General features: G+C 45.3%; 1 protein-coding gene across 1 annotated transcript in view; it reads right to left on the bottom strand.

Annotated features, from left to right (window-relative positions):
• Window positions 1-1948: 1948 nt before the first annotated feature.
• LOC126088269 (trissin receptor-like) overlaps window positions 1949-21584 on the bottom strand; it is a 197475-nt gene continuing 177839 nt past the window's right edge. Inside the window, exon 6 of the mRNA XM_049906400.1 lies at window positions 1949-2338. Within this exon, the coding sequence (XP_049762357.1) occupies window positions 1949-2338 (390 nt within the window). The remainder of the gene's footprint in view (window positions 2339-21584) is intronic.

The following is a 21584-nucleotide window of genomic DNA, read 5'->3' as shown; positions in this document are numbered from 1 at the left end:
ATTGCTTGGCAGTGAGAAGCGCGCAGTGAAGAAGTTCTAAGAGATGAATGACTCGGCATAAAGCCGTCGGCACACGGACCGTGCATCCGAACCTTGAGCGTTGAGCGTGCCGAGTTTCTGACGTCATAGCGTGGAATAGCACGTTCGGGAGTCTTTCCAAACGTGCAGAGCAATATCTAGCATGTCAGATACCCTGAGCGTGCGTCTGAGCGTTGACCAGTCATATGGCACAACGCCACCTACGTCACATGCATGCCACCTACGTCACGTGCACGCCACCTCCCTTCAGCATTGAGCTGTGAGGCGCCATATTGGCATTCAGTTCAAGCCTAGGCGTATATATGTCGTTTCTGAGAACCAGCAAACTGAGAATCATTCGAAAACCTGTTGTTGACTGAGTGATTCGTTGCAATAAAATAATGAGAGACACCACATTCGTGGCAAAAGAATTATTGTAACTTGCGTATTATAAGAGTATATCATTTGAAGGTAGCGACACACTGAGGATCCATGAAAAAGCACGTTGTTTTTGGTACAATTTGTTATAATTAAATTCCAGTTAGTAACATAGCTACGATTAAAGCTTTTATCATGTCGTAAGGTCTTGTAAGAAGACCCTAAATAAGTAGCTATTACTTTATCCTGCCGGCACGGTAACTCAGCGTGTTCGGTCAGAGGGTTAGCTGCCTTCTGCAATAATAAAAAAAAAAAAAACTGAGTTAATGGATCAACGACGAACTGAAACGGGTGTCTTGCGACGTCCGCCCCGAGCAGATACAACGAACGATAACGAAAAACATGAGATAAAAAAAGCGTAGTGAGTAGCGTTATTGAATCAAGACCTGCTACATGATCTGATGATGGTTCGCATCTCGCAAAGTCTAAATATTTTTTTCATTATATTCGGGTATATAATAGGTTGTGATGGTTTATTGTTAGTTTAATGTAAGTATATACTATAATTTTTGATATTATGTAAACATAAGTTCACCTTTTTTTTTTTAGGAGTAAGTTTGTTCGATTGGCTTAATCTACAAGACAGCTTGCGCTAGTTGTATAAAGATATTTTGTTCCTTTTTCTTTTGAGTTTCGTGATTTACATGTTGTATAATTTCAGCTACTGGGTACGAACAGTGATCAAGTAAGAATGACTTTAGGGTTTTACTAAAATGTGGGGAAGATAAAATAGTGCTTATCTTATGTGGAGAAGTATAGCAAATCTGTGTCCCACTGTTTGTAATGGAGCTTGTATTATAAGCCTGTCTTCTTATTGACTGGACATAGTACTTTTCTTTTTGACTTAAAACATGTACATCGATATAGAAGCTTTTAGATGTGTATATTACATATAAAACAACGTGACTACGATATGAACAATGGAGGAAATGTGCCTTTGATAGAGCTAACGTGGGAATTTTACGCAGCCTGTTGAGTAAACAGTGTGATTTACGGACTAGAAACATCCCACAACTGCCGCCGGAGTGCGTTGCGATCGCGTATACCACGTTGGGGCCCACGTACCGTATGCACACGTCGCATCGTTCCTGAGCGTTCAGCAGCAAGTTGAACTTGGCACGCTCAACGTTAACGTTCGACAGCACGGTCCGTGTGCCGACGACTTAACGATTCAGACAACAGCCACGAAGATCCCGCAGACTAGTATGAAGTGCAATGTTTCTCGACGGATGAAGGTGCCTGTGGAGAGTGAGAGGCACCTAAGGTGCGAGTCTCAGAGGTCGGTGCAGAGGAGGACGCGGTGCGCGTCGGCCGCCTGTCGCAGGTGCGGCGCCGCCCCCGCCGGCGGTCCCCGCCTGGGCGCGGCCGGCGGTCAGTCGTAGTGGCAGACGGCGGGCTCGGGGCCGGCCGGCTTCTCCTCCTGCTGCTGCTGCTGCTGCTGCTGCTGCTGCTGCTTGACGGACAGCCGCGACTGGCGCGACTGGCGCTGCTGTCAGCCGCTGTTGGTGAGGCTGGAGTTGGCCGTGGAGCGGGAGGAGCCGCGCCGCTGCAGCAGCGACAGCGAGCGCAGGCGGCGGCGCGCCCCGGACCCCGCCGAGCCGCCGCACAGCAGCTCGCGCGCGCCGCGCCGGAAGTTGCGCGACATGAAGGCGTACAGCAGCGGGTCGATGGCCGCGTTCAGGTACGTCGCCAGGAAGGTGAGCGGCGTGAAGACGGCGCTGAACGCCGACTGGCCGTCGTACGACGAGGACGCCGACAGCTGCCACATCTTGCGCGCGTGCAGCGGCAGGTTGCACGCGGCGAACGTCACCACGACGGCGATCAGCATGCGCACGACGCCGCGCCGCGCGCGCAGCACGTGCAGCGAGGAGACGGCCTGGTGCTGCGGCGCCGGCGTCGCGGCAGCGGTGGAGGCGGCGGAGGCCGGCGGCGGGGGCGGCCGCGTGGGAGAGCCGGGGCAGCTGCCGGCGCCGCCGTCCGCCGCGTGGCACTGGCGCTCCGACCGCATGGAGAAGCGCACGCGGATGGACGGCTGCGGCAGAAACCGGCAGTTAGCGTTATTCCGCGCACGTGATGTGCAACACAATAAGAAATGATACTAATTACGCAGGGTGTTTCAGAAGTGATGGTCAATATTGAGGAATATGACAGGAATGATCACTCGAAACAAAAAAATCAAGTAAACATGCTCCCGCCCGCCCGGTTGGCCGTGCGGTCTAACGCACGGCTTAGCGGGTGGGAAGGAGCGCCTGGTCCCCGGCACGAATCCGCCCGGCGGAATTGTGTCGAGCTCCGGTGAACCGGCCAGTCTCTGGATGGTTTTTAGGAGATTTTCCATCTGCCTCGGCGACGGCGGGCTGTTTCCCCTTATTCCGCCTCAGTTAAACTATGTCGGTGACTGCTGCGCAAACAAGTTCTCCACGTACGCGTACACCACGCAAATATAGGGCTTACACTCGTCTGGTGTGAGACGTTCCCAAGGGGGTTCCACTGGGGGCCGAACCGCACAATAACCCTGTGTTCGGTGTAGGGCGGCGGAGGGGTGAAGTGGACTGCGGTAGTCGTTGTGGGGTTGTGCACCACTGCGGCTGCGACGGGGACGGAGCCTCTCCGTCGTTTCTAGGTCCCCGGTTAACATACAATACATACAAACATGGTCCCTAAAACGCATACCTTAAGAGCTGTGAGCACTTTGAAACGACTCTGTCAAGTCGTTTCATAAGACGCTTGTCGAATTCGGTACAACTTATTCACGTTACTACCAGATTTTAGCTCAATTCATGAACTCTTCCAGAGAGACTGATCACTCAAATAAGACCTATTGAATACTATATGTCTGTGTTTAATATGGGGTTTCGGTTTTGTTTTGTGGGAAACGCTCAGTTGGTCATCGTCTGCTGGGAGCAGACGATGTTGCTTCTCGTTCGAAGGAGAGCACAGGATGACCAACTTAGGTTTCCAATAACTGAACAGAAAGGTTTATCCATCTTAGTCGAAGGCTGTGTCGAAGGCTGTTTTTGCGTGTGACGTTGGAGACGGAGGGCTACCCCTCTGGTATCTTCCGCTGCACAGAGAGCTAGGTAATCTCGAAAGAGAAAGCGGCACTCTTCGGTGAACGCTTGGTGAGTACGGATCGTAGCTCTTAAGGGGGGTTTCAGGTGATAGGAAGCAAATTGAGTTAGGACTTCGTTATGTTTAACTGTTGAAATACTTAAGAACTTCAGCTTAACTGAAGCGTGTGAAGCGAGTTATTTTTCCGAATGTGCCATAATTATATTGCTTTAAATAGGCGATTTTTGGTTGTTTGAGTTAAAACTGTGGAACTTATTTTGTTCATTTTGAACGCACATGAAGTAGAATTTCAAACGGTAAATCTGATTAGGAAAAGCTGGTTAAGATCACTTCAACCATACGTGACTGAAATACTGTGTCGAAACGAGTATGATTTTTAATGATTTTTAATCTTATATTTTGTGGAAGTTACTTTTGTCTTTGTGTGTCAATTTTATGCCACGTGTTTGGTAATCAAAGATCCTTCTGGTCCACCACGGCACGGCAATAGGCTTTATTTTAACAGTTTTCTTGTTTAATGAGCTATAATTTCTGCAAGAATATCTGTTCTTTCGTGCGCTTTCTACAAAGCAGCACAACAGTTTCATTCGGAATGCACCACGTGCTCTAGTGCGGCCGTTCGCAAGCAGCAGGTGCAGCTAATATGTTGAATAATAATCGCACAACCTCGTGTATTGGTTAAACCTCTGTCCAGAATAGTGCATTCGTAGAATCGTAATGCGAATCTCATTGAGATATTTTTATGGTATGAATGCAAAGGAGATGATAGTATCATTGTCTCCCACCCCCGTTTTCTGAGTTTCTTCTTGCTGTAGTTAAATTGTGCTCTGTTACATTCTCACGTAATTCTTACTAAAATATTTCTTGTCAGGCACCTCTTATGTGTAGTTAGGATGTGCAACCAAATAGATACAATAAATAATCTACGTAAAAGATAAATTCTGTGGCGTTGATCTTACCTAATTACTCCGATTTCCAATCCTGAATTAATCAAGTTGCTTCATGCGCGACATGGAGTGCTATTTATCTGGCTGCTTAAAGAAATCTGCATACTTGTAATTAAATTATTATAGTAACTGAATTAATTAATTTTCCAGCTTCGTTTTTTTTTTCTAAATGGTTGGGAACGGCTTGGGCTGGCGGTGACCCTGAATTTATGAATTTTATCATTATTTGTGTGAGAGAAGCAGTTAGAAATGCAAGATAACGTATATGGCTCAATGAGTAACGTCGTGAACATAGTAATGCGTTACAACTTGTTCATCTCCGCTACTTTGAAACACATCTGTTATAATGAACACATGCTAATAAATTTAAAGGTATGCATTGTAGAGCACATGTTTTGGACATTTTTTCGTGTTTTGGTCCATACTACAACTTCGAAAAATATGGAAAGCAGAGAATTTGCCGTAGAAGAGTATCGCAGTACAGAAAATCATGAATTGCTCACAGCTCTAAAGATACGCGCTTTAGGGCCCATGTTTACTTGACTTTTTTGTTTCGAATGACCATTTCTGAATATCCCTCAATACTGACCATCACTTCTGAAACACCCTGTACAAAGACAAGTCGTAGCCTAAAGTTGATACAAAAACTTTCGAAAAGTTCCTGATAATCCTACGTCATATTTTTTACACAATGCTCTAATAAGCATTCACATAGCTACATTTTAGTAAAAGATGTAAGAAAAATATCAAAAACTTTATACACTCCTGGAAATTGAAATAAGAACACCATGAATTCATTGTCCCAGGAAGGGGAAACCTTATTGACACATTCCTGGGGTCAGATACATCACATGATCACACTGACAGAACCACAGGCACATAGACACAGGCAACAGAGCATGCACAATGTCGGCACTAGTACAGTGTATATCCACCTTTCGCAGCAATGCAGGCTGCTATTCTCCCATGGAGACGATCGTAGAGATGCCATTTCCACCTGGCGCCTCAGTTGGACCAGCGTTCGTGCTGGACGTGCAGACCGCGTGAGACGACGCTTCATCCAGTCCCAAACATGCTCAATGGGGGACAGATCCGGAGATCTTGCTGGCCAGGGTAGTTGACTTACACCTTCTAGAGCACGTTGGGTGGCACGGGATACATGCGGACGTGCATTGTCCTGTTGGAACAGCAAGTTCCCTTGCCGGTCTAGGAGTGGTAGAACGATGGGTTCGATGACGGTTTGGATGTACCGTGCACTATTCAGTGTCCCCTCGACGATCACCAGTGGTGTACGGCCAGTGTAGGAGATCGCACCCCACACCATGATGCCGGGTGTTGGCCCTGTGTGCCTCAGTCGTATGCAGTCCTGATTGTGGCGCTCACCTGCACGGCGCCAAACACGCATACGACCATCATTGGCACCAAGGCAGAAGCGACTCTCATCGCTGAAGACGACACGTCTCCATTCGTCCCTCCATTCACGCCTGTCGCGACACCACTGGAGGCGGGCTGCACGATGTTGGGGCGTGAGCGGAAGACGGCCTAACGGTGTGCGGGACCGTAGCCCAGCTTCATGGAGACGGTTGCGAATGGTCCTCGCCGATACCCCAGGAGCAACAGTGTCCCTAATTTGCTGGGAAGTGGCGGTGAGGTCCCCTACGGCACTGCGTAGGATCCTACGGTCTTGGCGTGCATCCTTGCGTCGCTGCGGTCCGGTCCCAGGTCGACGGGCACGTGCACCTTCCGCCGACCACTGGCGACAACATAGATGTACTGTGGAGACCTCACGCCCCACGTGTTGAGCAATTCGGCGGTACGTCCACCCGGCCTCCCGCATGCCCACTATACGCCCTCGCTCAAAGTCCGTCAACTGCACATACGGTTCACGTATACGCTGTCGCGGCATGCTACCAGTGTTAAAGACTGCGATGGAGCTCCGTATGCCACGGCAAACTGGCTGACACTGACGGCGGCGGTGCACAAATGCTGCGCAGCTAGCGCCATTCGACGGCCAACACCGCGGTTCCTGGTGTGTCCGCTGTGCCGTGCGTGTGATCATTGCTTGTACAGCCCTCTCGCAGTGTCCGGAGCAAGTATGGTGGGTCTGACACACCGGTGTCAATGTGTTCTTTTTTCCATTTCCAGGAGTGTATATCAATACGCTACATAGTTTTCAACAAGGTTTCGTTGCTAGAAATAATTTCAAAAAGTTAAATTTATACATAAATAAACATCCGGACACCCATAGAATATATATTTTTCAAATACATAATGTTCAGAAAAAAACTGAACACCAAGAACGACTAGAGACAAGACGTTCTTATTTACGGAATACGTACGTTAGTATGTTCTGCAGAAAGGCTTGTTATTTGAAGCATGAATCGGCCCGCGCGTTCAAGATCAAAATTGCGGAGCAGCTCCACCTACCGGTAAAACGTGCCTGCGGCTCTCGTTGTTACTATAAACCGAAGGTAATGCATCAGTGTGATTTGAGCAGAAGTGCAGAATGCCTCGCAGACGTATGTGCGAAATGTTCCGTCATATCAGTGAGTTTGAAAGAGGACGCATTACAGATATGAGAGAATGTCATGCATCCATCCCGGAAATTACCGCGCGCGTGGGACGAAATGTTTCACCGGTGCAACGGGTTTATAGGGAATTGTTGGCGGAAGGCTGTGGATCACAACGATGTGTCTGGTCGTATCATCCAGACCAGCCCCCGAGAAGATTGACACCTCATCCAAATGGTATTGCAGGTAGGTCTGCGTCCTCCTCGCCTCTGACGTAACAGTGGAACAGTGGAACACATCGTAAACTATCAGGGGTCACAGTCCGTCGCCGTTTATTACGGCATGAACTACTTCCACGTCGTCCATTTCTCCAAGTACCTTTGCTGAATGTGCAGAAACATGATAGATGGCAATAGTATATGGAACAACGTTACTGGGGCAGGAATGGCATCAGGTTTTGTTTGTTTGAAAATGATGGCCGCTTTCTGGTTCGCTTCAGGCAGGGGTAGCGGCATTACAGTGACTGTAATGTCAAAAGAGATACCGCATCTCAGTGCCATATGGTGTGGGGTGCTGTTGGTTACAACCACAAGTCACAGCTGGTGCATATCCAGGGCACAGTGATCAGTGTAACCAACGTGTATGTCGTTCCATTAAGTTTCGGGTGTGCAGCCGCACGACTTGCGACTCACTCTGAAGATGGCTGAAAGTTATACAGCCGAAATACTAGAAGAAGAAGGAGAATTCTTGCGGCAGCACACCCAAAACTTAATGGAACAGTCTTTGCGCAGCCAAAACCTGGTGATTCACAACGTGAATGTCATCCTGCAACCTGTAGCCACTCTCTCTCTACACAATATCCTAGGCGAATTTTTTTCAGCAAGACAATGCACGATCACATGTTGTGGCACGAGCAATTGCCTTCTTGGCATCACAGGATGCTATCATACTTGGAAGAAGTTATCGGAGCCCATGACGGTCCTACTAGGCAACAGGACACATGCTGAACCGAGACGACTGAAATTCTAACCTTTTCTACAGTACGTGCTAATGTAGATGTCCTTCGCATATGAACGCCCTATCCCCAGTCGCTTACGTTGTCTTGATTGGAAATGTCGCTAGAAAATTTTCAGAAAGTGTATCACCGATTCATTTAAAACCTCTACCCAATACTCTACTAAAAGTTTGGACGGACATACAGAACATACTTTTTTTTAGAAAAACTGTCTTGGCTTACTATTAACATCAAGTGGATGAATAAAAAAATGATGCGCATTGCCGTGCTGTGAAATTGTGGTTGAATTTTCTTTGTTGGAAACACTTTAACTAAGGTCACTTAAATATACAGGGTGAGTCACTAACTATTGCGACCTAAAGTATCTCCGAAAGTATGATAGTAGCTGAAACGTTTGTGGAGCAAATGTTGCATGGGACGACGGGGGCCATAATATGACGTTGGTTTTTGTTGCTAGGTGGGGTCGCGTCAGAGATATTAAGGTCAACTTCGTTTTTTGAAATGGGAATAGTTTGGACTTATTTTCTGATAGAGCCTTGGGAGAAGAATCCAATGATGTGTAACGGTAAGGTCTTTGAAGGTCAACGAAGGTCACAAAGGTGGTATGAGTGTCCATTTATAGAAGGTGTTCGAAGTGATGACCATTGGTATCAATGCAGTGCTGCAATCTTCTTATCATGGATTTAGTGTTATTCCTTATCACTTCGGTACTTATTGAAGCACATACTCTGACAACTTTCTCTCGTATAACTTGCCATTAGTAAATATTCGCCGAATACGGCGTATCCGTCTAACGTGCTATTGACATGTGGCCGTGCGGAGTGGCCACTTGGTTTGAGGCGTCATGTCACGGATTGCGGCGCCCCTCCCGCCGGACGTTCGAGTGGTCCCTCGGTCATGGGTGTGTCGTCGTTCTTAGCATAAGTCACTGTAACTATTGTGTAAGTCTAGGGACCACTGACCTTAACAGTTTGGTCTCCTAGGAATTCACACACATTTTGAACATTGACATGTTTTAACACCATTCAATGGTTTCGCAATACAACAGTAATGGGAATGGTAAGACTAGTATCGTCGAATCAAGTGAATGTGAATGATGTAGTCCTTCGAAGGACAAGTCGACATGCTTGTCATTTACGGAGAATGCTAACAAAATTCAGTGAGAGCTAGAGACTTATACGCTGAAAGATATCCTCAATGTACTCACTCAACACATCGTACATTTAAATGTATTGATAAATCGATAACAACTGGATCTTTAACGCATCGGAAAAAATTCCGGCAAAGGGAAGTTACTACCAAAGAAACGGAAATTGGTATTCTAGCCACTGTGATTCCTTGTGTTACTTCGCGTCAAATCGTGAGGGAATCTACCATGGGCCAGAGTAATGTTGTTCGTGTTCTGCGTCGCCATAAATATCGTCCTTCTATATCAGTTTCCACCAAGAATTAAATGGTACGCATTGTATGCGTCCTATTGAATTCTGCCAATGGGCTCAAATTCAGATTCAGAGGGATCACACGTTTCTTCATTTGATTTTATTTACTGACGAGGCTACATTCACAAACCATGGAAATGTTAATTTGCATAACTTGCATTATTGAGCAACTAAAAATCCATGTTGGCTGCGGAAAGTTGCGTACCAAACACCGTGGTCGGTGATTGTATGGTATGGGATTCTGTAGGACAGTATTATAGGCCCCTATTTCATCGAAGGAAATCATAATGGTAGGAAGTACACCACATTCCTGCAAGAAACAAGAGGTCTGTTGTTGGAAGAAATAGCTTTAGGAACAAGGAACAGAATCTGTGAGGTATCAACACTACGGGTGTTCGTCACAAATTTCGCTGATGCCTAGAAATGAGTTGCAGAGGAAATTGCCAAATCGTTGGATTGGACGAGGAGGAAATGTATCGTGGATGGCTAGTTCGCCAGACTTGACGCCCCTGGACTTTTTCTTGTGGGGATTCGTAAAAATCATTGTTTACAAAGACGTTCCAAATACAGCTGAATATATGCGAGAGAGCTTTGTCGCAGCATGTGCTTCGATGTGATAAGGAATACCACTCAATCCATGATAAGGAGATTGCAGCACTGCATTGATACCAATGGTCATCACTTCGAACACCTTCTGTAAATGGACGTTCATGTAACCTTTGTGACCTTCGCTGACCTTCAAAGACCTTGCTGTTGCACATCATTGGATTCGTCTCGATAGCCGCTATCAAAAAATAAATACCAAACTACAGCATTCCATTTAAAAAACAAAGTTGACCTTCACATCTCTGAAGTGACCCAACCTAGCATCAAAAAACCAACGACATATTATGGCCCCCGTTGTTCAGTGCAACTTTCGTCTCACTAACTTTTCAGCTCCTATCTTTTTTTCGGAGTTATTCTTAATGGCAGTAGTTAGTGACTCACCGTGCATCATGTAAAATAAAACTTGTATACAAAACAGTCTGCTGTTCCTTTTATTTCTCGCAATCGATGTTAACAGAAATCAGGAAACTTGTATTTATGGATTATTGGATTGGAACTAGAACAGTAGTATGGAATCGGAATCGTCTGAAACATCGTAATTCTCCCCAGTCACAGATTAAAACCATACAAAACAGTGTAGCTAAAGTTACTATCCTCACAATCCAGTATCTGGAGATATCTCTCTCATACCGTGTATAAGAATGAGCCCTTTCGATTTACCCATTCATTGTAAGTGACTGCATTTTCCAATCAAGGTTTCCTTCGCAACAGCAATAAAAAAGGCTCAAAGTCAGAGAAAGTACTGGAAGAGGAAACGGACAGAGAGAGGAGAGGAAATGAACTTAGGGAGGGGGAAGGTTCAAAATCGTTCAAATGGCTCTGAGCACTATGGGACTTCTGAGGGCATCAGTCCCCTAGAACTGAGAACTACTTAATCCTAAGTAACCTAAGGACATCACATACATCCATGCCCGAGGCAGGATTCGAACCTGTAACCGTAGCGGTCGCGCGGTTCCATATTGTAGCGTCTAGAACCGCTCGGCCACCCCGGCCGGCGAGGGGAAAGGAAGTGATTGACAGAGAGAGGGGGAGATGCTCAGAGACAGTATGATGAGGAGAGGGTGTACATCCATCTACTATAAACATTTAGCAATTGCGAATTATTTCCGGCTTCACTAGCGTTTGTTTAATAACGTGACATACCGTCACGACCGAATTCGCATATATATATATATATATATATATATATATATATATATATATATATATATATATATATATATATACTCCTGGAAATGGAAAAAAGAACACATTGACACCGGTGTGTCAGACCCACCATACTTGCTCCGGACACTGCGAGAGGGCTGTACAAGCAATGATCACACGCACGGCACAGCGGACACACCAGGAACCGCGGTGTTGGCCGTCGAATGGCGCTAGCTGCGCAGCATTTGTGCACCGCCGCCGTCAGTGTCAGCCATTTTGCCGTGGCATACGGAGCTCCATCGCAGTCTTTAACACTGGTAGCATGCCGCGACAGCGTGGACGTGAACCGTATGTGCAGTTGACGGACTTTGAGCGAGGGCGTATAGTGGGCATGGCGTGAGGTCTCCACAGTACATCGATGTTGTCGCCAGTGGTCGGCGGAAGGTGCACGTGCCCGTCGACCTGGGACCGGACCGCAGCGACGCACGGATGCACGCCAAGACCGTAGGATCCTACGCAGTGCCGTAGGGGACCGCACCGCTACTTCCCAGCAAATTAGGGACACTGTTGCTCCTGGGGTATCGGCGAGGACCATTCGCAACCGTCTCCATGAAGCTGGGCTACGGTCCCGCACACCGTTAGGCCGTCTTCCGCTCACGCCCCAACATCGTGCAGCCCGCCTCCAGTGGTGTCGCGACAGGTGTGAATGGAGGGACGAATGGAGACGTGTCGTCTTCAGCGATGAGAGTCGCTTCTGCCTTGGTGCCAATGATGGTCGTATGCGTGTTTGGCGCCGGCAAGGTGAGCGCCACAATCAGGACTGCATACGACCGAGGCACACAGGGCCAACACCCGGCATCATGGTGTGGGGAGCGATCTCCTACACTGGCCGTACACCACTGGTGATCGTCGAGGGGACACTGAATAGTGCACGGTACATCCAAACCGTCATCGAACCCATCGTTCTACCATTCCTAGACCGGCAAGGGAACTTGATGTTCCAACAGGACAATGCACGTCCGCATGTATCCCGTGCCACCCAACGTGCTCTAGAAGGTGTAAGTCAACTACCCTGGCCAGCAAGATCTCCGGATCTGTCCCCCATTGAGCATGTTTAGGACTGGATGAAGCGTCGTCTCACGCGGTCTGCACGTCCAGCACGAACGCTGGTCGAACTGAGGCGCCAGGTGGAAATGGCATGGCAAGCCGTTCCACAGGACTACATCCAGCATCTCTACGATCGTCTCCATGGGAGAATAGCAGCCTGCATTGCTGCGAAAGGTGGATATACACTGTACTAGTGCCGACATTGTGCATGCTCTGTTGCCTGTGTCTATTTGCCTGTGGTTCTGTCAGTGTGATCATGTGATGTATCTGACCCCAGGAATGTGTCAATAAAGTTTCCCCTTCCTGGGACAATGAATTCACGGTGTTCTTATTTCAATTTCCAGGAGTATATATATATATATATATATATATATATATATATATATATATATAATCTTAAAATCTGTGTTATAACAGCCCCATCTGTAATTAGTCTCATTTGATACTTCGTTTCGAACATATTTAATGATTATCTTCAAATCCAAAACTAAAGCAAAATATTAAATATCCGCTATTTCTGTGAACAAGTAAAATATGGGAAAGGCAACAATTCACCTACTGCGGCCTGTTTTGTGGCACATAAAATCACGTAGTAGAAAATAATATTTGCACTAGCTTTCGAGCGTTTGCCTTGTCTATAACCAATGTATCCACATACGCACACACAGCTACACCTACACCCAAACGCACACTTCCACAGCCGCAGCGAGACTGACAACTGCTGCTTGGTCACTGGATGTGGGTTTGGTTATCTGTGTGGTTGTGTGTACGTATGTGTCTAAATTTGCTACGGAGAGAGCAAACGCTCGATAGATAGTACGAATACTGTATTCTGTTGCGTGTTGATATGCGCCATACTTGGGTCTGCAAATAGTTGACAGATTATCTACCTCTTAGATATATAGGTAATATTCGATCCATCTCTTTTCATTGGTGTTATATTTATCTGTCTATACCACAGACTTAAATATTTTAAATTTTGAAAATCTTAAATTTTAACTGATTTATCAAAAGTATTGTAAAGTAAAAATTTGTTAAAAACGTAACACCCATAATCTGTCAAATAAAAGGAACTGCTGTGTAGTGCGCTTGTGACAGCATTCATAGGCGTCTACCATTTTACGAAACTCACTTTGCATCGTACAGACCCAAGCGTCACGCACGATAGGCACGGGAGGGAAAAAAAGTGAGAGAGGAAGAACAAAATACACTGCTACTCTGCATTAATAAAATGCAACAAAGAAATTGTGTAAAAAGTTAAACAGAATTAATTTAAACCCAAGAAGTTGTTTAGAAGATGCACTTAACATCGACACATGAAACAATTTGTTAAAATTCACAAAGAAAGTAAAACATCGATATAAAGCTTTGAAAGTTGTCCACACTTGCTGGCGGCCTAGCGGAGTGCCATCGTGACCTCGACGTGGGGAAGCAGAAATCGCACATCACGCGCCCTCTAGTGCAAACTACGTGCATCCAGAGTGTGTTATCAATATTTAAATTTCATTACGAAATTAGAAAGACACTTCATATGTCAATGTTAGGTGCGCCATCTCAATAACTTCTTAGCTTTAAAGTTATTGGCTTCCATCTTCCATACGATAGCTGTGCTACACTTTAATACCGCAGTATCACTATTTTTCCACTCCCACTCCCACCTCCCTCCTTCCCATACGTGTCATCCGAGACACATACAACTGTACGCTGATTGGGTAAAATGCTAGATGCATCAAAACTTGTCATAACTGTACAGCAGTGCAGTTGTTATTTCACTACTTATGAATTGGTTTTTTTTATTCCATTTTGACTTTTCACAACCTGTGATTAATAAGGTACAATTTTAGTAACTTTAAATTTTAAATGTTGGCACCTCTGTTATTTTCCTGGACATGTACAATTTTAAGTACTTTAGATTTTTAAATTTCAACTTATGTCATTGACATAAATATTTTGATGAATTCATATTGATATATTGTGGCTAAACCAGCAACGGTGCTTTCATTTGAGTTTCTTCGCGCACCACGAGAGCACGGAGCTTCTGAATGAGCGGTCTGGGGACGGCTCGCATGCGCGAAGGCGGAGTCTGTTGCTTGGCCGGACAGTGGCAGTCCGCTGCCTAGCAGCCGGAACACGCGAAGGTTGCCGTGAACAGTGCAGAGTGTAGTCGTGTAAGGGCAACAAGTTTTCCTCCTTGGAGGTAGCAAAGTCGTCGTTTCCTTCTTGGTATCTCTATTGCCGGTACGGAACATTTAACCTGGTGAAGCAAGGTTGTTTCGTCACGAAGGTGCTGTAGGGAGACCCATTGGATTGTTATTTCCACTACACACACACACACACACACACACACACACACACACACATATCTGTGCTACCAAAATTAAATGTTACAATGCTATCTTCATGTCTAAAATGTCTGTATTATTTTTTACGTACCTAACAATACTGGAAATATTAGTTAAACATATATTTCCTTGTCTAAAATGCCTGTATTATTTTCAGAAATACATAAGCATTCACAATGTTCGTATCAAGTGTCGTAATGTTGTTTCCATACCCGAGATATCAGTACCATTTGTCAAAGTACGCATTGCACTAGTGACCTGCTTTACATGTTTACCTGCACCTGGCAGTGAGGAAAGTTAAATATTTGTATCACAGTTGGTGCAAGTTACAATGGAACCTCAAGTTCAATATTTCCAAATCTAAATTATTTGACTTATTGTTCTATAACTGTAGTAAACTGATGTTAGTTAAATAATACGTTAAGCGAGTAAGGCAGTAAAAGTTGACAGTTCAAAAAAAAAAAAAAAAAAAAAGAAGGAAAAGGCATTCAGAATATGTTTAATTTGCCGATAAACATGCTATATGTATTGGTATTATTTAGTATTTTATGAAGCAGATACAGTTTGTAAACCATTTTTAGAGAGCCTTGATACCACAGTTCTGATCGCCACATGTCACACCCATCCTCAATAGTTGGCTTTTGTAACTCTGTGGAGAATGTCAACAGGTAGGTCCAGGATTAAGAGTAATAAAAAAAGCTTTATTGTCCAGTCAATAATGTCAGCAATACTTTTCTAGTGTAAAGCATGATGCATTCATTATCGTCTTCCACCCTAAACTGTTGCCTGGTCAGGACATGAAACATAGTTTTTGTGCCACCAGAAGCATTGCCTCATTTAGCCCTAAGAGGAACAGTCAACTATTACTGCATTGCCTGTTTAGTAGATTATTTTAGCCACACATTTTGTACTGTGATACAGCAATAATAACAACATTACGGTGTTCGGTTAGGGAGTCTGCATTCATTATGATAGTATTTCTTCATATGTAAGTTCTTCAATAACTGCGCTTTCCTTGTATCCGAAACCCACTGTCAGATTATGGCAAGCATACACTGGTGTTAGAATATTGTGTGAGTACTGAAGCCTACTAGTTTTTTGGAACTGTTGACTTTCACAGTCTTGGCAGCTTAGTACGTTATTTTAACCTTTATGTGTTTCTACATTCGCAAATAGATGCGTAGATCACATAACTAATGAGGAGGTACTGAATAGGATTGGGGAGAAGAGGGGTTTGTGGCACAACTTGACAAGAAGAAGGGACCGGTTGGTAGGACATGTTCTAAGGCATCAAGGGATCACAAATTAAGCATTGGAGGGCAGCGAGGAGGGTAAAAATCGTAGAGGGCGACCGAGAGATGAATACACTAAACAGATTCAGAAGGATGTAGGTTGCAGTACGTACTGGGAGATGAAGAAGCTTGCGCAGGATAGAGTAGCATGGAGGGCTGCATCAAACCAGTCTCAGGACTGAAGACTACAACAGCAACAACAACAACATTTGCAAAAAAGTAACTCAGATAGACCAATTCTTTGGAACACTAAAATATTACTGCTTGCCTGTATAGTGTGTTATTTTAATGAACATAGAACAGTAATGAAAAAATTTAGATGTGGAAGTGTTTAATTTTTGAGTCCACTGTGCCTTATATATGTGGTGGTACATAAATCGAACTTTCCTTTTTGTGCATGTGTGTGTGTGTGTGTGTGTGTGTGTGGGTATGTGTGTCCATGACGAGGTGTACGTATTTATGACAAAAAGTGCACACATTTTAGGATCAGAAATACTATTACTCCATTATTATCATTTTCTTCACATATTTTTGATGAATAATGTAGATGTTACAGACGTGTAAATACTGTTAGTGCTTTCAACATACACTATTGGCGATTAAAATTTCTACACCAAGAAGAAATGCAGATGGTAAACGGGTATTCAGTGGACAAATATATTATACTAGAACTGACATGTGATTACATTTTCACGCAATTTGGGTGCATAGATCCTGAGAAATCAGTACCCAGAACAACCAACTCTTTGATACGCCTGGCCATTGAGTCAATCAGAGCTTGGATGGCGTGTACAGGTACAGTTCCCCATGCAGCTTCAACACGATACCACATTTCATCAAGAGTAGTGACTAGCGTATTGTGACGAGCCAGTTGCTCGGCCACCATTGACCAGACATTTTCAATTGGTGAGAGATGTGGAGAATGTGCTGGCCAGGGCAGCAGTCGAACATTTTCTGTATCCAGAAACGCTCGTACAGTACCTGCAACATGCGGTCTTGCATTATCCTGCTGAAGTGTAGGGTTTCGCAGGAATCGAATGAAGGGTAGAGCCACGGGTCGTAACACATCTGAAATGTACAGTCCGCTGTTCAAAGTGCCGTCAATGCGAACAAGAGGTGACCGAGACGTGCAACCAATGGCACCCCATACCATCGCACTGGGTGATACGCCATTATGGCGATGACGAATACACGCTTCCAATGTGCGTTCACCACGATGTCGCCAAACACATCATGATGATCTAAACAGAACCTGGATACATCCTAAAAAATGACGATTTGCCATTCGTGCACCCAGGTTCGTCGTTGAGTACACCATCGAGGGCGCTCTTGTCTGTGATGCAGCGTCAAGGGTAACTGCAGCCATGGTCTCCGAGCTGATAGTCCATGTTGCTGCAAACGTCTTCGAACTGTTCGTGTAGATGGTTGTTGTCTTGCAAAACGTCCCCATGACAGACATGCCTGCACGATCCGTTACAGCCATGCGGATAAGATGCCTGTCATCTCGACTGTTAGTGATACGAGGCCGTTGGGATCCGGGATCGCGTTCCGCATTACCCTATTGAACCCACCGATTCCATATTCTGCTAACAATCATTGGATCTCAACCAACGCGAGCAGCAATGTCGTGATACGATATACCGTAATCGCGATAGGCTACATTCCGACCTTTATCGAAGTCGTAACCGTGATGGTACGCATTTCTCCTCCTTACACGAGGCATCACAAGAACGTTTCACCAGGCAACGCCGGTCAATTGCGGTTTGTGTGTGGAAATTTTCGGCATTTCAGCATTTTGTAGATGTCGCCACCGGCGCCAACCATGTTTGAATGCTCTGAAAAGCTAATCACAGCATCTTCTCCTGTCGGTAAAATTTGGCGTCTGTAGCACGTCATCTTCGTGGTGTAGCAATTTAAATGGCCAGTAGTGAACTTACGGGATACACATCCATTCTCTTAGGGTGCCTCTGAAGAAAGAACTAGCACCTCTTTGTTGCTGAATTATGCTGGCCTAGCGGCTCCCTTTTGCCGGGTCAATGACCTCTGCCCCCTTTCCTTGCTCCATTCCCCAGAACGACTTTCCCAGTCAAACAAAAGCTCGATAATTTTCTGCGTGGAGGGTACCACAGCCGTGAATTTTTTAAATTACACTGTCATGATTCCCTCGCGGCTGTTGCTTTATTAACAATTATCTAGAATCTCATTCTGGAAACATCCCCCAGGCTGTGACTAAGCCATGTCTCCACAATATCCTTTCTTTCAGGAGTGCTAGTTCTGCAAGGTTCGCAGAAGAGCTTCTGTAAAGTTTGGAAGGTAGGAGACGAGGTACTGGCAGAAGTAAAGCTGTGAGTACCGGACATGAGTCGTGCTTCGGTTGCTCAGATGGTAGAGCACTTGCCCGCGAAAGGCAAAGGTCCCGAGTTCGAGTCTCGGTCGGGCACACAGTTTTAATCTGCCAGGAAGTTTCAACAATTATCTACTTTATTACGTTTTCAGATCGGCCAGTTCTGGCATTACAGTCCACTCAGAAATGCTATAGGTACTGATAACAAGTTTATATCCAGCTATGTCCACTGCTTTCTCTTCTTCTTCTTTGCCTTTTCCCGTTTCTCTAAGGAGTCACCGTCCGCCTTGATAGTTGAGTAGTCAGCGTGACTTATTGCTGTCCTACGGGCCCGCTTTCGATTCCCGGCTGGTTCGGGGATTTTATTTCTCAGGAACTTGGTGTTGAGTTGTCTTCATCATCATTTCAACCCCATCCGGCGTACAGGTCGCCCAGTGTGGCGTCGAATGTAATACCTGCACCAAGGCAGCCGGACCTGCCCCATAAGGTCCTCCCGGCCAATGACGCCAAACGCTCATTTCCATTATGGAGCCACCATTACTATATGGGTTTTGACAATGTTGGTGACAGTGGACGCTCTTCAGCACTCTTCTCTGGACGGAATATGTGTACCTCATCTGTTGGCAAGCAGGGTGCACTCAGCCTTTGTGAGGCAAACTGAGGAGCTACTTGATTGAGAAATAGCGAATCCGGTCTCGTAAAATGACTTACGGCCGGGAGAGCGGTGTGCTGACCACTTGCTCCTCCTTATCAGCATCCAGTGACACTTGTGAGCTGAGGATGACACGGCCGCCGGTCGATACTGTTAGGCCTGTTCGGGCGTTTTTAATTTGTAACTGAAGGGTGGAGTGAATACCTGTCCAGCATATACCTTATTGTATGTGGGGAAACTTCCTAGAAACAATGCCCAGGCTGGCCACCTAACCTGCCGTCCGCCTCGACAGCAGAGTGGTCATCACGACTGAGTGCCATGCAAAGGGGCCGGGTGCGATTCTTGGCTGGGTCGGCGATTTTCTCCTGTCAGGGACTGGGTGTTGTGTATTCTTCATCATCATCTCTTCCCCATCAACAAGCAAGGCGCCGCAGTGGCGTCAGCTAAAAACACTTGCACCAGGCGGCCGGTCTACGCGATGGGGGTCCCTAGCCACACGATATTACATTTTCAGCTGACCAGCCTTAGTCGTTAATGTGCGAGGCAGATTCGATATAGAGGAAAAACTTGCCTTGATAGTGAACTTGGCAATTAAGGTCGGTCATTATGTGCCCTGCTTATGGGTGGATATTGTGGGTTGCTACAAGCGCCTGAGAACAGCCTATAAGGCCGGAATTGGCTAATCTACAAGAAACTGGGGTGTAACAGAGAAAAGATTTTTAAAAGTATTGAATGGAATAAATAATCTTTGATAGAATATGAATTCGGAGAAAATCGAATAAAGATGAAAGTAATGAGGATTAACAGAAATGAGATTAGGCTTAAAATCAAAATGGGGAAAACGATGCATGAACTTACGGAATTTTGTTATGTTTAAAGTTAACAGAACATGTGACAGACTAAACAAGGAGGACGTAAAAAGCAGATCGACACAGGCAAAGAAGGCTTTCCTGGCAGAAAGCAGTCTGCTGTTATCAAACGTTAGCCTTAATACGCGAAAGAAATTTCTGAGAAAGTGCGAGCTGAGCATTGTATGTTAATGAATCGTGAAGTGTGCGAAAATCTAGAAACAGAAGCGTTCATGATGTGATGCTACAGAACGATGTCGAAAATTAAATGAAATGATAAAATAAGGAATGAAGATATTCTCTCCATACTCCATGAAGAAAGGAAGATATGGAAAACACTGACAAGAGAAGGGACGGGGTGATAGGACATGTGTTACTTCATCAGGGAAGAACTTTAACAGTATGAGAGGGAGAATTAGGAGGTATAAAATGGAGGGAAAGATAGGGACTTGAAACATCCAAAAGGTAATTGGGTATGTAGCGTGCAAATGCTATTATGAGATGAAGATTTTGTCACAAAGCAGCAATTCGTGATGGGTCGTACTGATGACCCAAAGAATAAAAAAAATATTATTGTTGCACAGGAATGGCACTAGTTATAGGCTGATGTTTGATTGAAATTGTTTACACGTCTTTTGCACGAGTGATGAGCTGAGGACAGTCGCATGCTCCTAGATGGTGCCGTAACAAGAAGCGCCCTGTGAAAGAGCCACGCTATTCCGAGAGTCTGTTTCGATCGAAAGAGAAGCACGTGTTTATATTGATCACATGTATGCTTATTGATCATTGTATTGTAAGGATATTTCAATAGAGTTGCTTAGACTATAAAAAATATTAATGAGTGAACTAATGTAAAATTTTCGCATATCCATCCAAGTCAGTTTGGCGTAGTGTGCGACGAGTCGATGAGGTTCACTCCCATCGTCTTCACCAGAATAAATATACATGAATACGAGGGTTGTCCAGAAAGTAAGTTCCGATCCGTTGCTAAATGGAAACCACAGTCAAAATCAGAAATTTTTATTTGCAAGAGTTAGCTACACTCTCCAGATACTTCTTTACATAGTCGCCGCTTCGACTTAGACTTTTGTCGGAGCGTTATACCAAATTTCCAACACCATCGTCATAGAAGACAGCCGCCTGGGCTTTCCGAGAATTCTCTACGTTGGCCTATAGCGCGTAGCCTGTGCCCAAGTGTTGTCTTCGTATCCAGCGTCTCATGCGAACAGGGATGATACTCATGACGAACCAATTAGGGCTGTGTTGTGGGTGATCGAACACTTCCCATCGAAAAGGCTGCAGGAGCGTCTTCAGTGCCCCTGCAGAGTGCGGCTGAGAATTGCCATGACAAAGGAAGTGCGTGACAGTTGTGTTAGGTGGGCTGCATTCATCAAGGCGAAGCCTCTCATCGGTCTCTCCTACATGGCGGGAGACATCGTTATTCTAGGCACCTTTACTCGTCCACAGTGCGCTCAAAACTGAAAAGAGAGTCTGGGTGCGATGGTCGTACTAGAGACACTACTCAACACATCTGTGCAAAGCTTCATCGGGTTTTCACTGTGCTGTGCCGATCGGAACTTACTTTCTGGACAACCCTCGTAAATATAGAGAGTCGAATATCAAGTCAATATCTTTACTAATTGAGGACAGAATGGAAGTATGTGTAAGGGGAGAACTAAGGTATCGAAATAGAGTTTTGCAAACTTCATAAGAAAGTTGCAAAACGAGGCAATAAAGAAATCCATTGTTGTGAATATTCCACAGATATGAGTGATAGAAGATTAGAGCAACAGTATCTTCGCCTCTCT

This window comes from Schistocerca cancellata, chromosome 6 (genome assembly GCF_023864275.1).
Source record: "Schistocerca cancellata isolate TAMUIC-IGC-003103 chromosome 6, iqSchCanc2.1, whole genome shotgun sequence".
Taxonomy (NCBI): domain Eukaryota; kingdom Metazoa; phylum Arthropoda; class Insecta; order Orthoptera; family Acrididae; genus Schistocerca; species Schistocerca cancellata.
This window is presented reverse-complemented; position numbering and strand designations above follow the sequence as displayed.